Source organism: Corticium candelabrum, chromosome 12 (genome assembly GCF_963422355.1).
Source record: "Corticium candelabrum chromosome 12, ooCorCand1.1, whole genome shotgun sequence".
Lineage (NCBI taxonomy): Eukaryota > Metazoa > Porifera > Homoscleromorpha > Homosclerophorida > Plakinidae > Corticium > Corticium candelabrum.
Window position 1 is genome coordinate 6,211,717 of NC_085096.1, and position 12,500 is coordinate 6,224,216.

Here is a 12,500-nt window from a genome sequence, read left to right on the forward strand (position 1 = left end):
CTTTTCCTTTCCATTTCGTTTGTCTGGCATCGTTGTTATGTCAATCCGTCTTTCCGTTTTGCCGTAAATCCATATGACAAGTGCTGACGCACGTATGTATATATAAATATATAACTATAATATATCTCGACCTCAATTGACATGACAAGAGAGAGGCTAGGCTCGCTTCGCTTGCCAATGACCCAGCAACAAAACAGCACACTAGGGCTGCACAGGGACAACAAGCTGCAAGTGACAATTACTCAACCTTCCAGCATGACATTTGTATGCATGCGAGATGGAAGCTGTGATTGACATATCATATTTTAAGATTCACAAGTGTCTTCAGGCATCAGAGCATGCAGTGCCCACGTGTCGTCCGCATACAATGTTTGAAATTATACGGCATAATTGACCTATGCCACATTGTTTTTGAATAGCAATGCTATCAGACATCAAGACAGCGCTTGGTTATCAGGTGAGTATGACGTTTGGACTTCTTCAACGTGGCAAATTGCTTCAGGGTCGACTACTTGGACAAATGTCGGCCGACAGTCATAGTGTAATTATATATACAACAGTCTGAGTCATAGTCATCATAACATGAATGTACTTTTCTGTCTGTCTGTGTGTCTATCTGTCTGTCTGTCTGTCTGTCTGTCTGTCAGTCTTTCTCTTTTTGTGTTGCTGCAATGAGATCATGGATTTAGTTTATGGCAGCCAGAGTAATGAAGAAGCACTAAAAGAGTGCAAACCCTCCACTGTTAGCTATGCAGCTTGACTGTAATTATAGAAGAAAGTGAGAAGAGGACTACTAACATAATTGGTGGCATCCGATCTTGTCATAATTTAGCACATGCTTTACCAGTGATAACAAGCTAACCCTAACACACGTCATATGCAGGGTTCTAACTACAGTGTGGCAACGTGCCGCTGTGTCACGCTCCAGTAAGAGTACACCACGCTCAGAAACTGTAAATATGAGTCCAAAGTTTGACAGCTACGGAATCTTTGAGAATTCCATACCACAGTACTAAAACATAATACGATATTACTTTAGTAAAGGTGACATTAGCCACAAATCCAGGCTTTTACAAAAGAAAGCACGATAATAGCCTCGCTCCAAGTGTACTTGTGTTGATTGCAGTCTCGGATGCACTGCCATTGATAGAAGTCCCGGATGCCTTTCCCATGACATGGAAAGCACACCTCTTGTCCGAGAAGTGCAGCACCTAGAATGTACTCTAGACTAGTCCATGCACGTCAATCAATGCCTGACTATACAGACTTTCTGTAGCGTCGTCCATGGAACTTGCGCATGCGCAACCTATGAACACAGCTAAAGGGCTTGTTGGCTATCGAAGTTGCTTATCTTGTCAGGGCACTTGAACGTAATATACCTCACTTGAGATCAGCTCAAGTGCACATGTCCAACTTGGACTGTGAACTGTAGAGAGCAGACTGCATGCGTTGATGGACCCGCCCAGCCTGCCACGCTCCCAAAAATCTCTAGCAAGAACCCTGATATAGTCGGTCGATCAGTTGTTGGTATACGTGCGGCATTACTGTACCCTAGAATTTCACGCATCGGGTAGCGAATGGGCAAGTAAAACTTTGACATATGGCTGCCCAGCGACTACTTAAAGGTACAACAATTTGTCACACCGGTTTTACAGTATGTACAGATCTTACTACTTTTAGACAGACAGAGAGACAGACAGACAAAGACATACACACATACATACATACAGACAGACAGACAGACAAATAGACAGACAGATAAACAGACAGACAGACAGACAAATAGACACACATGTAGACAGACAGATAAACAGACAGACAGACAGACAGACAGACAGACAGACAGACAGACAGACAGACAGACAGACAGACAGACAGACAAATACACAGACAGATAGACAGACAGACAAGTAAAGATACAGACATACAAACAGACAGACAGATAGACAGACAGATAAAAAGACACACACAAACACACAGACAAAAAGACAAACAGATACACAAACAAAGAGACACATTACAAACCTAACACACCACATTTCAAGACACAACAAACAAGCAAATGTAAGAAAGCAAACATTCGAAGTACACAAAAAGATAGAGATCTAACAACCACCATCACCCAACCATATCAACTCACCTGGCCATCTTCCTAAATGCTTCTTCAGCCACAGCAAAGATGTGTGGATCCATCTGTCCCATCTGTTGGCCTCGATACGCATCAATAACATCAGCTCCATAAATCGGCAACAAATGATACGGATTCACAGCTACAAGAACGATCCCTAAAACACAATTCGTAATCATAAATACATGTAACCCAACTGTGCACAGAGACATCGACCTGGTCTTACCACAGTATGTATATATTGCCTGTTGCTGCATAAATCGAACATCCAGATTATACAAGACTAAAAAACAAGCTTTAGTAGAAACACAAATGACATTAAGTTTCACTTAAAGCTACCATACCTATACCCATTAACACACTATGATTACAGAAGCTGTGTTATACTGTTTACACTAGACGATTTGACTTAAGAGGTGAAGGGCCGCAGTCGGACATGCACACTGCATCCCTTTGAACAGAGTGCACTTTTTCAAACACTCAGTAACCGCGAGGATCCAGACGCTCTAATTCGCACTGAAGGCAACGCTGACTGAAGTCTCTCTATAACGTGAATTGGAACGATCAAGATGTTGCAGTATGAGGTTGCGTTAGACCGTGACTCTGGTCCCTAAATTCTAGGCTTTTTAGATGTAGTTCTCGTAGTTTTTCTTCTAAAACCTCAAACTGACGTTGCTACACTGCAGTTTCGGTAAAATTCGACAAGTACCCTCGCACTTCAAGCCAGATCGCAGTTCCTTAAGCTCTGCATGTGACCAGAAAGCACATGTTACATTCCCGTACGTTGCATCTGCCGTAGTCACGTCTCTCTCAGAGTAACCAAGCACACTCAGCTCTCAGTGAGCACCAAAAGTTTTGTACTGTTTAAAGCTTACACTGCTGCAATGCCCGTCAATCGACATCTAATTAGCCAGTTTTGCAGTAGTTTCGTCTATTGACCGTTGAGCATGCGCAACATATGAACAGCATTTGAAGGGCTTACTGGCGATCAAAACTGATTTTCTTGCCAGGACACTTGAACATATGTTACGTACAATAAGTACGACTCAAAACCTACCTCACTTAAGATCAACTCAAGTGCGCATGTCCGACCGTGACTCTGCACCTTTAAGCCAAATTTGGTTGCTCGAGCCTGGCACATGCTAATTTGGCATGATTGGTAGCATGTTTACACTATCTGAGCTAACTGGGCATGGTGATGCATCTCGTATGATTTACGCAAGAGCACGAAGACAATAATGTCGATCAAAACTCTTACCTCCATATCAGTCAAGTTTCCACCATGAAGTTTCGTGCGAATTTGCATACTTGTACTACGACAATAATCCAGGAATAACCAGTGGGAACTATGCTGTGTATTGGTGCCCAGTAACACAAAAATATGTAACAAGTGATTAGGCTTACTGTCCCCAAGATTTTTGTAAGGCTCCGCAGGGAATTGTTATGACCACGCCAACACAACTTTTTGGCCACAACCATTTCAATTTTTACGGGTGCCGCCCCCACTAAAAAAGCTTTGATGCAAGTTTGCTTACACTGACATGCCACAAACTGTTGTCATGGAATGTTCAAGCCAAAAAGGAACACAATGGTTTACTTTAGAGAAAGTTTCTCTCTGTCTAAATTCACTGTGCTTGACCACATGATAGCTATATTAAGCCTCACAGCCTGTGGAAAATTTCCAGACCTCAAGAAGCTGAGAACCTAGTACATAGAACAGGATTAAGGGCCAGAATCTACAAAACTCTTTTGCATGTTACCATCAGATGACATATAGTGGGCGGGTGCTGACAACCACTGCATGTTGATCTTTGAGTACCTGTATTACAATTAAGTTCTTATCATATGGCAGTCTTTGTCCTAATTGGTCTTAATTGGTCCTAATCTTCAAACCAAGCATCCCAGTAACTGTTTGTTAGCCTTCCCACTTTTCAAAGTACAAATACAAATCCTTGTCTTCATAGCTAATCACTGCCTACTCATGCAGCAAAGCATGGTGAAGCGGCTTGCCTTTGTATGCTGGGGACAACCCTGGGCTTAGCTCAACCATGGATGGCCCTATGGTTTAGCTCAGGATAATTTAGCACATGCTCAAGCCAACACTGTTTACATGGGGTTAAGTTAGCTTGGGACCAACAGGCTCGAGCCAATTTACAACACTCAGACTAATAAGGGCTTTAAACTACACGATTTGACTCAAATTTGGCTTGAGTCTGGCCCATGCTAATTTAGCATGATTGGTGGCGTGTTTAGACTATCCAGGCTAACTGGGTGTGGTGGTGTGCTTTGCATGCTTTGCACAAGCTCATGAAGAAGAAGTCACTGTTTTTACTTCTAATCTATATTTTGCTGATCCGGTGTAAAAACTTTCTAAAAGATTCTTTGACATGTTCATCAAAGTCTTCAAGGTTGCGACGAGAAATACGGAAATAGGCAGAGGGAAATGTATGCATACTACTGTATATGTATTGTTGCCCAGTAACACAAAAATATGTAACACGTGGTTATGTTTAGCTCAAGCCTGGCCCTATGGTTTAGCTCGGACTAATTTAGCATGGGCCAGTTTGGCTCGAGTCAAATCGTCTAGTGTAAAGCCAGTATAAGTTGCGCGAGAGTTTGAATTGAAGCCCCAAGGCTTGAATTTCAGTGGGGCTTGTATTTGGATGAACACGGCAATTAAACGCAATATTGAGAAATGCTTGATCATTGCCTAACACTTTGTCAGTCCATGTTACCTGCCGGTTCATGAAGATAGCTTAGAGTTGTCAAGTCATTCTCTCCAACCAGAATGTCTGGGTTACGTAAATGTGGCAGGTCAGTAAGGATGTACTCCTATGTAGAAGCAGAAATATTATTGTTAAAGCAATCATTTATCTATTTCTCGCAAAACAAACCAACAAACAGATAGACAAACAAACAAAAAACAAACAGACAGACAAACAGACAAACCAACAAACAAAAACAAAAGGATAAACAGACAAGAAATAAACAAACAAACAAACAGACAGACAAACAAAAAGACAAACAGACAAACAAAAAGACAAACAGACAAACCAACAAACAAAAACAAAAGGATAAACAAACAAACAGACAAAAAATAAACAAACAAACAGACAGACAGACAAACAAAAAGACAAACAGACAAACCAACAAATAAACAACAAATTAACAAATACACAGATAATCAAACAAACAAAAACAACAAATAAACAAGCAGACAGACAACAAACAAACAAACAGACAAACAGAAAAAAACAAACAAACAGAAAAACAAACAAACAGACAAACAGACAGACAAATAGACAGACACGAACAAACAAACAAGCATACAACCAATCAAACAAACAACAATAAACAACCAGACAGACAGAGACACACAAACCAACCAACCAACAAACAACAATAAACAAACAGACAGACATCAGACAGACAAATACGCAATACATCACAGATGAACCAAAAGATAAGTAAAACAATCAAGTTACTGTCAGTATTTGTGCTCACCTTCCCAGTTTCATCCTCTACAGACAACTTCCTATCATCCCACCCCTGACATACAACCGCTCCTTTCCACACCGTTTCCTCATCTCGAATCCAGACTCGTGCTCCCTTTACAACGACGCAAACAAATTGTAAACATTAAATGAACGACATGCTATGTACACCACGAATTCCAGAATGTTTAGCCGTCTCGCAACAATGAAGTACATGTACCAATATTTCAGTTACCCAATCACCATACTGTCCATAATACTTACTCCTAATTTCCAACACATACAGTATACAGACATACACACATGCATAGACAAATACAATAGCATACAGTCAACAGTCCTTCGCTCTCAGTCGGGCCAGTTGGACCATGAGTCCCAGAGTGGAATATAAAGGTGGGTCATCGGTCATTGATCAAACAACTGGTGTTCATGACCGACCACAATTTTGCTTTGATCGGACATACCTACATGACTGGTAAAGGTGTAATAGTTATTGCATGGATGGTACTACGGGTAGGGAATCAATGAGCAACCCAAAAGTCCAGACAACTGACAGACACAGGCAAGATCTAGAGTTGATGACCTCCAGATGTGTGAGTGCAACATGACGTTTTAGAGCAATATCATATCCATTGCCCCAAGCACCATCTATTGCACTAGCTGCAGCTGAATAGGACAAAAGGTCGGAGGGTCACGTGCCGGTAACTACGTTGTTTGTTGAACAACATGCTCTTGATTAGCTTGCTCCATCTTTTGATCAGTTCATGTCATTACTTTACAGGCCATGCATTAACTAAATTCAATAAAATTTTAGTCATAATGAATTGTAGCACCACGACAACCATGCACCTAAACAACAGCAAAGAAGCTAAATTTTATGTTGGTTTTAATAGCAAATAAATACAGAAATCATATAAGAAAAGTGAATGCCCAAAATTTAAAATATCAGGTCAACCTCTTTTGCTAGAGCACGATGTCTGACCATAAACTTTGCCTTATACTCCACTCTGATCACCCATCCGGTTTTCAAAAGGTGACTTCAATACAGACAACTAGCTGCCCACATTATCTTCGCAACCAGTGTGCAGTTTTCACAACTGGTAATCTGAAGTTTGAGGCTACCCGAGTGCATTCAGAAGTTGGTATCGAAAAGTTTGGCTTGAGACACGATAGGATTTGCTAGTTGAAATGACACAGTTGTCTCAATATAATCGATACTGTTTGGTACTCCTTCGGGGAGCCCTTGTCACATTTCTGCTAGTGCAATGTCCGTCATTAACCACGCCCTACTAACGCACGTTAGGCCAGACAGGTTTACAAACTTATGCCCTGGAAACACAAACAACTACAAATTATGTACTTTGTCAAACACCCACGCCTACTTGTTTAAGTCGTGTGTGTGTGTGTGTGTGTGTGTGTGTGTGTGTGTGTGTGTGTGTGTGTGTGTGTGTGTGCGCGCTTTACAAACTTATGCCCTAGAAACACAAACATCTACAAATTATGTGCTTTGTCAAACACCCACCCCAATGGAAATGACACGCCCACATAGACACACATGCAGGAGACTGCTGTAGAGACTACCTACCTACCTACATAGTACTGTACATACACACATACGTACATATTGTTACATACATTTATACATACCGTACTCTCCCACGGTTCAAGTAAGCTCTCATCCCTACTTTTGTCCTAGGCACTAAGATGTTCACACCTCTGCTCTCTAATTAGTGCTAATTGGCACTTTGCACAGTGACTGCTTGCTAGGGTTGCCCTGCCTGTAGGAATGCTAATACCATTATTCTTGAATCTTCACTTGCCTATGCCTTAGACAGAAGATTAGGGTTGTGGAATGTCATAACCATAATGTCTTCATGGTGTCAAAAATTGCCAACCAATTTAGCATTGACAGGTGGTGTCATTAGGCTTGAATTAATTGATTAATCAATTCTGTCAATTAACACCTGTAGGTGTCAGTCTATCAAGTAATGTCCCATCCCAATTTTTCCTTTGAAGTTAATGCTAGTCAATGGGGTAATAATCAGGCGAGTAGGGTATACATACATACATACATACATACATACATACATACATACATACATACATACATACATACATGCAGCCAGGTAGGCAGGCACACAGACACGTGATTGACATTGCCTGTGTTCACAAAATCACCACTCTTCAGTAATTTGCTTGAGTGGCTGCAAGCATTGGTGCCAAATCTTTGCTAGCTGGGTGCCCTAGACCAAACTCTGTGGCACCATCTCTGACTTGTGCTCTCACTGAGTCTCTAGCCAAGCCCAAATGTGACATCATATCACATTCTCTAAAGTCACGTGTCAATATTATCTCCTCTCTCTTTGTATACTCCGCTAATAAGTGTAATACCAAGAACTTCTACGCGAACGTGTGACTCAATTGACCAAATCCAGTCAAAATAGAGAGCATAGCAACCACTCATGTCTCACACATCCGGCGAAAAAAATTACCGAGACGACACAGAAACGATCGCATATACGCTCTATCGCGACACGTTACGTTACAATCTCGTTTTCGCGACGTAGTACGCACGGCCATCACGCGAAGACACTCCCCTCTCCTGAATTAATCACACCGTCTCACTTTGCAATAGAGTTCGGCGGTCGACATTCTCCCAACGAACGACACGTGTTGATGAGCAGGCCAGAGTGAAGGCGGAGACGTCCGGCCACCGCTTGTACTGTGTCAAATGATTCAACCCGGAAATGCGCATGCTCTGAGATGAGCACGCCACGTGATGCGGCGTCTTCGAAGTCCCGACCGGCGAGAACGCGCGTCAGCAGCTCTGATTGTTGTATAAATAATAAAACTTCTTTATATGACAAATCATCGTAATCCACGTTGTGTACAAGTTTGACATCAAAATAACTATTAGAAGCTGTATAGATATATAGACATAGTTTCTGTCTACTGTGTACGTTGTGATTGCAAAATTTGTTAGACGTAGGTGTCTTCTTCGACCCACACGACAACTCGGCCTTCCCATCCAGGGATGATGTCATCTTCGTGAGACAACTAAACAGAGACGAACGCCAATTGTACAATCAGTACTGCTCAAATATATTTACCCATCTCCTCTCATTATAGTCAGTCCATTTGTCTGACTATCTGTCTGTCCGTCTGCCTATGGGCAAGTTCGTTTTGCAGTTCCGAAACTGCTAGAACTCACGTTTGATATAGTTCTGGAACTGTTCCGTCCAAGGAGCTGCAACTGCTAGGACTGCAGCGCGCTATTTGAGGTTACGATTGACACGTCTCTTTTCTTCAAAGTTCGAGAAAAGTTATGGCACACTATTTGCAAATAGCAATACTGATAGTTTCGTGTGCTCTATTGCTCCATTTGAGAAAGACTGGCGTCCATCACAAGGTCAACATGCAAAAGGCACTGAGTGTAGCTGAAGTCACTGAGGTAGTTGATGGATTGATAGTTGATGAAGACATAGTAGGCATTGACATTGTTTCTGTTAGCAGTTCCGGTTCACAAAGCAGATTTTTCATTCGACTCGGTTCTGGTTCTGCCAGTTCCAACACTTCAGACATGCCCTCATATTCAGTTCTAGAACTGCAAATCGAACGCGCCCTCTGCCTCTGTCTGTCTGTCTGTCTGTCTGTCTGTCTTTCTGTTTGTCCGTCCATCCATCTGTCTGTCTGTCTAATACACATATTGTGAACAATGATAGCTACAATAACCATCACGAGTAAGCTAAAAATAATGTTCAATGATTACAATAAAGTACTTGCTGCATGAAAATAAACCTAAAAGATATAATGCATAATCTGGTCCTCAAAAGGACCAACACCAGCAGTCTGTCTGTTTGTATATCTGTCTGTCCATCCATCTGTCTCTGTCTGTCTGCCTGTCAGCACATTATTTTCAAACATGAAACTATGATACACCACTGCAAAGCACGGCCCTAAAATTCATCACTGTAAAATAACATAAAACTTGCAAACTACAACAAGAGGCAAGACTGTCTGTCTCTATCTGTCTATCCATCTGCCTGTCTGCTTGTCTTTCCTCCATTTGTCTGTCCATTCATTTGTGTCTTTCTGTCTGTATGTGTGTTTGCGTATCTGTCTGTCTGTCTGTCCACCCATCTCCATCTGTCTCTGTTTATCTATCCGTCTATCTATCTATCCGTCTATCTATCTATCCGTATTAGAATAGACAGCAGTTTTCATTAGTCTTTTGTGCTAGAGAAAGAAACTATTTAATAAAATCTATCCGTCTATCTATCTATCCGTCTATCTATCTATCCGTCTATCCGTCTATCCGTCTATCCGTCTATCCGTCTATCCGTCTATCCGTCTATCTATCTATCCGTCTATCTATCTATCCGTCTATCTATCTATCCGTCTATCTATCTATCCGTCTATCTATCTATCCGTCTATCTATCTATCCGTCTATCTATCTATCCGTCTATCTATCTATCCGTGGATCTATCCCGGATGTACGATGGCGACAGGCAAGTGTTCGGGTCATCTGAGGTGAATTCGACTCTATTGTGTTTTCGACATTGTCTGGAGTTCATAGGCGTTCGATTTATCGTTTTTGACCTCTACCTACCTACTAAGTGACATCGATCGGCAGTGTTCAGTCGAAAGTGAAATGGAGTCTGACATCCTGGATTGCCCTGTCGCTGACTGTCAGCTTCGTGGTAATTTGAGTCGAGTGCTCGAGCACTTTCGCCGCTGCCACAAACCACTTGAGTTTCCTGCATCGCTCATCACGTGTCACAATCTTGTTCAGTGTCTTCACTGCCAACACTGGTTTATCCGTCTTAATCGACACAGTCGCAGTTGTAAGTCTGCTTCGAAAGATTCGCAGCCTGACTCGAGCACGAATTCGTCGTCTGGGTCATCTGCACTTGCCTCATCTGAGCCATCAACGCAGTTTGACGATGGGCGCCATCTTGATTTTTCGAGGCACGGACATTCCGAGGACGGCCGCGAGTTGAATGGTGAGCACTGCGGAGATGATATCTTAGACGCAGAATCTCGCGCTTGGACATTTCTGTCGCAAATATCGATTTCTGATATTCTATCTGCTAATACAGCAACAACCATCACCAAAATACCATCTTCTATTCTTACTTTATTTCAAGAATGCTGTGCTGTTGCTCTAAGCAGAATCTCCGCTAGCCCTGAAGACCTAAAGGGTTGGTTTCTCTTTATGCTTCTTCCGAGGATGATTTTACGAAACCCCAAGCGAGGTGGCAGGGCGTGCACATCGGAGCTAAAGTCTGCTTGCAGAAAGTTTTTGAATTTTCATTGGGACGAGCTGATTCAATTGAACCTTCCTCGTCATTCGTCCAAGTCAAAGTCTGTTGGTCATCAAATCAAGGCAGCCCTCCGGTTAGTGAAGTGTGGTGAAATATCCAGGGCAGCAAAAATTCTTTGCAGTCAGGGATTGGCAGAAGAATGTGCTACTACAGTGGAGAAATTGAAAGCTAAGCATCCCGTTTCAGTTCAAGAGCTTGACTTTTCTTCAGAACCAAATACATCGGTTTTTGTGCTGGATGAAAATACGTGGTTGCAACAAATTCGTTCTGCACCCAGGGGATCGGGAAGTGGGCCATCTGGATGGCGTTATGAGCACCTGAAGCCTCTAGTTCACAACTCTAAGCTACGGGATCAGCTATTCTTTATGTGCTCTGCTATTTCAAAGGGTCAGTTACCTTCTCAGGTGACGTCCCTCCTGTCAGCATCAAGACTGATTGCTTTACCAAAGCAGAATGGCGATGTCAGACCTATAGCTATAGGCGAGGTGATAAGGAGAATCACTGCCAAGTCAATGTGCTGTCAATATCAAGAAATTTTCTCTCAAATTTTCTCTCCAATCCAGCATGGTGTGGCCACACGCAGTGGTGTCGAGTTGGTGGTTCATCACTTGCAGTTACTGCTGGAAGAAAATCCAAGCTGGGTTCTGTTGAAGACTGATGTTAAAAACGCATTCAATTCAGTATCCCGACAGAAGCTAATGACAGAAGTTATGTCTCGTCTACCCGCTTTTTATGGCCATGTGTCTTCTATGTACGGAAAGCATAGCCATCTAGTCTACTCAATGAAGGAAGAGAGCATTATGATCCAGTCTCAGGAAGGAGTACATCAGGGAGACCCCTTGGGACCAGCCCTTTTCTCATGTTCTATTCACCAAACGCTCGTGGAAATTCAAGACCGTCATTCAATGGTGGTCATTTTGGCCTACCTAGACGATGTCTTCCTTTGTGGCCCTTCTGATCTGTGTCAGCGAGCTTTTAAAGACCTACAATGTTCATTCACTCAACTTGGCTTGTCTGTCTGTCCAAGCAAATGCCAGGCTTATTCCAGAGTCATTCCAGCTAGCTGGCCAGATGACATTCCTTTCACTTCCTCAGGCATTACTGTACTTGGCAGTCCTATTGGAGACTGTGATTACGTGCAGAATTATTGTTTATCTACTGCACTTTCTGGAGCTGAACTGTGCAACAAACTGCAAAGTTTGAATGATCCTCAGAGTGCTATGTTGATCTTGAGGCAATGTCATTCCACCCGTTTAAACCACTTGGGCAGGACAGTTCAACATACTTGGTTGACGGAAGGAGCAAGGGCACATGATGATTTGACACAACGCACTTTTTGTTCTATCCTAGGCATAATGGCTGATCCATCTCTTTATTGGAAACAGTGCTGTCTATCAATAAAAAGTGGAGGATTCGGTTTAACGATGTTGGAAGACATCTCACCTGCAGCATTCCTTGCAGCATGGTCTAACACCTTTCAACAGCTTCCCAAACGGTTTCTCACTTTTTCGAGTTATTCTCCATCTTTTCTAGGGAAGGTTCTTACGAACCTC

The 12,500-nt window shown here is 42.4% G+C and overlaps 3 protein-coding genes across 4 annotated transcripts in view; 1 reads left to right on the forward strand and 2 right to left on the reverse strand.

The window, feature by feature from the left end:
- LOC134188397 (unconventional myosin-Va-like) overlaps positions 1-8,354 on the reverse strand; it is a 34,392-nt gene extending 26,038 nt beyond the window's left edge. Inside the window, exons 1-5 of one of the 2 annotated variants that reach the window (XM_062656575.1) lie at positions 8,248-8,354; positions 5,633-5,737; positions 4,864-4,960; positions 2,355-2,411; positions 2,141-2,285 (exon numbers count right to left, since the gene is read on the reverse strand). In XM_062656575.1, coding sequence (XP_062512559.1) covers positions 2,141-2,285; positions 2,355-2,411; positions 4,864-4,960; positions 5,633-5,737; positions 8,248-8,274 — 431 coding nt within the window. In that variant the 5' untranslated portion in view covers positions 8,275-8,354. Of the gene's footprint in view, positions 1-2,140; positions 2,286-2,354; positions 2,412-4,863; positions 4,961-5,632; positions 5,738-8,247 lie in introns of those variants that run through there. The other variant, XM_062656576.1, reaches the window with a different exon arrangement.
- Positions 8,355-8,459: 105 nt separating this feature from the next.
- LOC134188135 (dixin-like) overlaps positions 8,460-12,500 on the reverse strand; it is a 19,677-nt gene continuing 15,636 nt past the window's right edge. Inside the window, exon 17 of the mRNA XM_062656333.1 lies at positions 8,460-8,679. Coding sequence (XP_062512317.1) covers positions 8,602-8,679 — 78 coding nt within the window. The 3' untranslated portion in view covers positions 8,460-8,601. The remainder of the gene's footprint in view (positions 8,680-12,500) is intronic.
- LOC134187940 (uncharacterized) overlaps positions 10,749-12,500 on the forward strand; it is a 2,775-nt gene continuing 1,023 nt past the window's right edge. The window contains exon 1 of the mRNA XM_062656115.1: positions 10,749-12,500. This exon is cut by the window's right edge and continues 1,023 nt beyond it. Within this exon, the coding sequence (XP_062512099.1) occupies positions 10,839-12,500 (1,662 nt within the window). The 5' untranslated portion in view covers positions 10,749-10,838.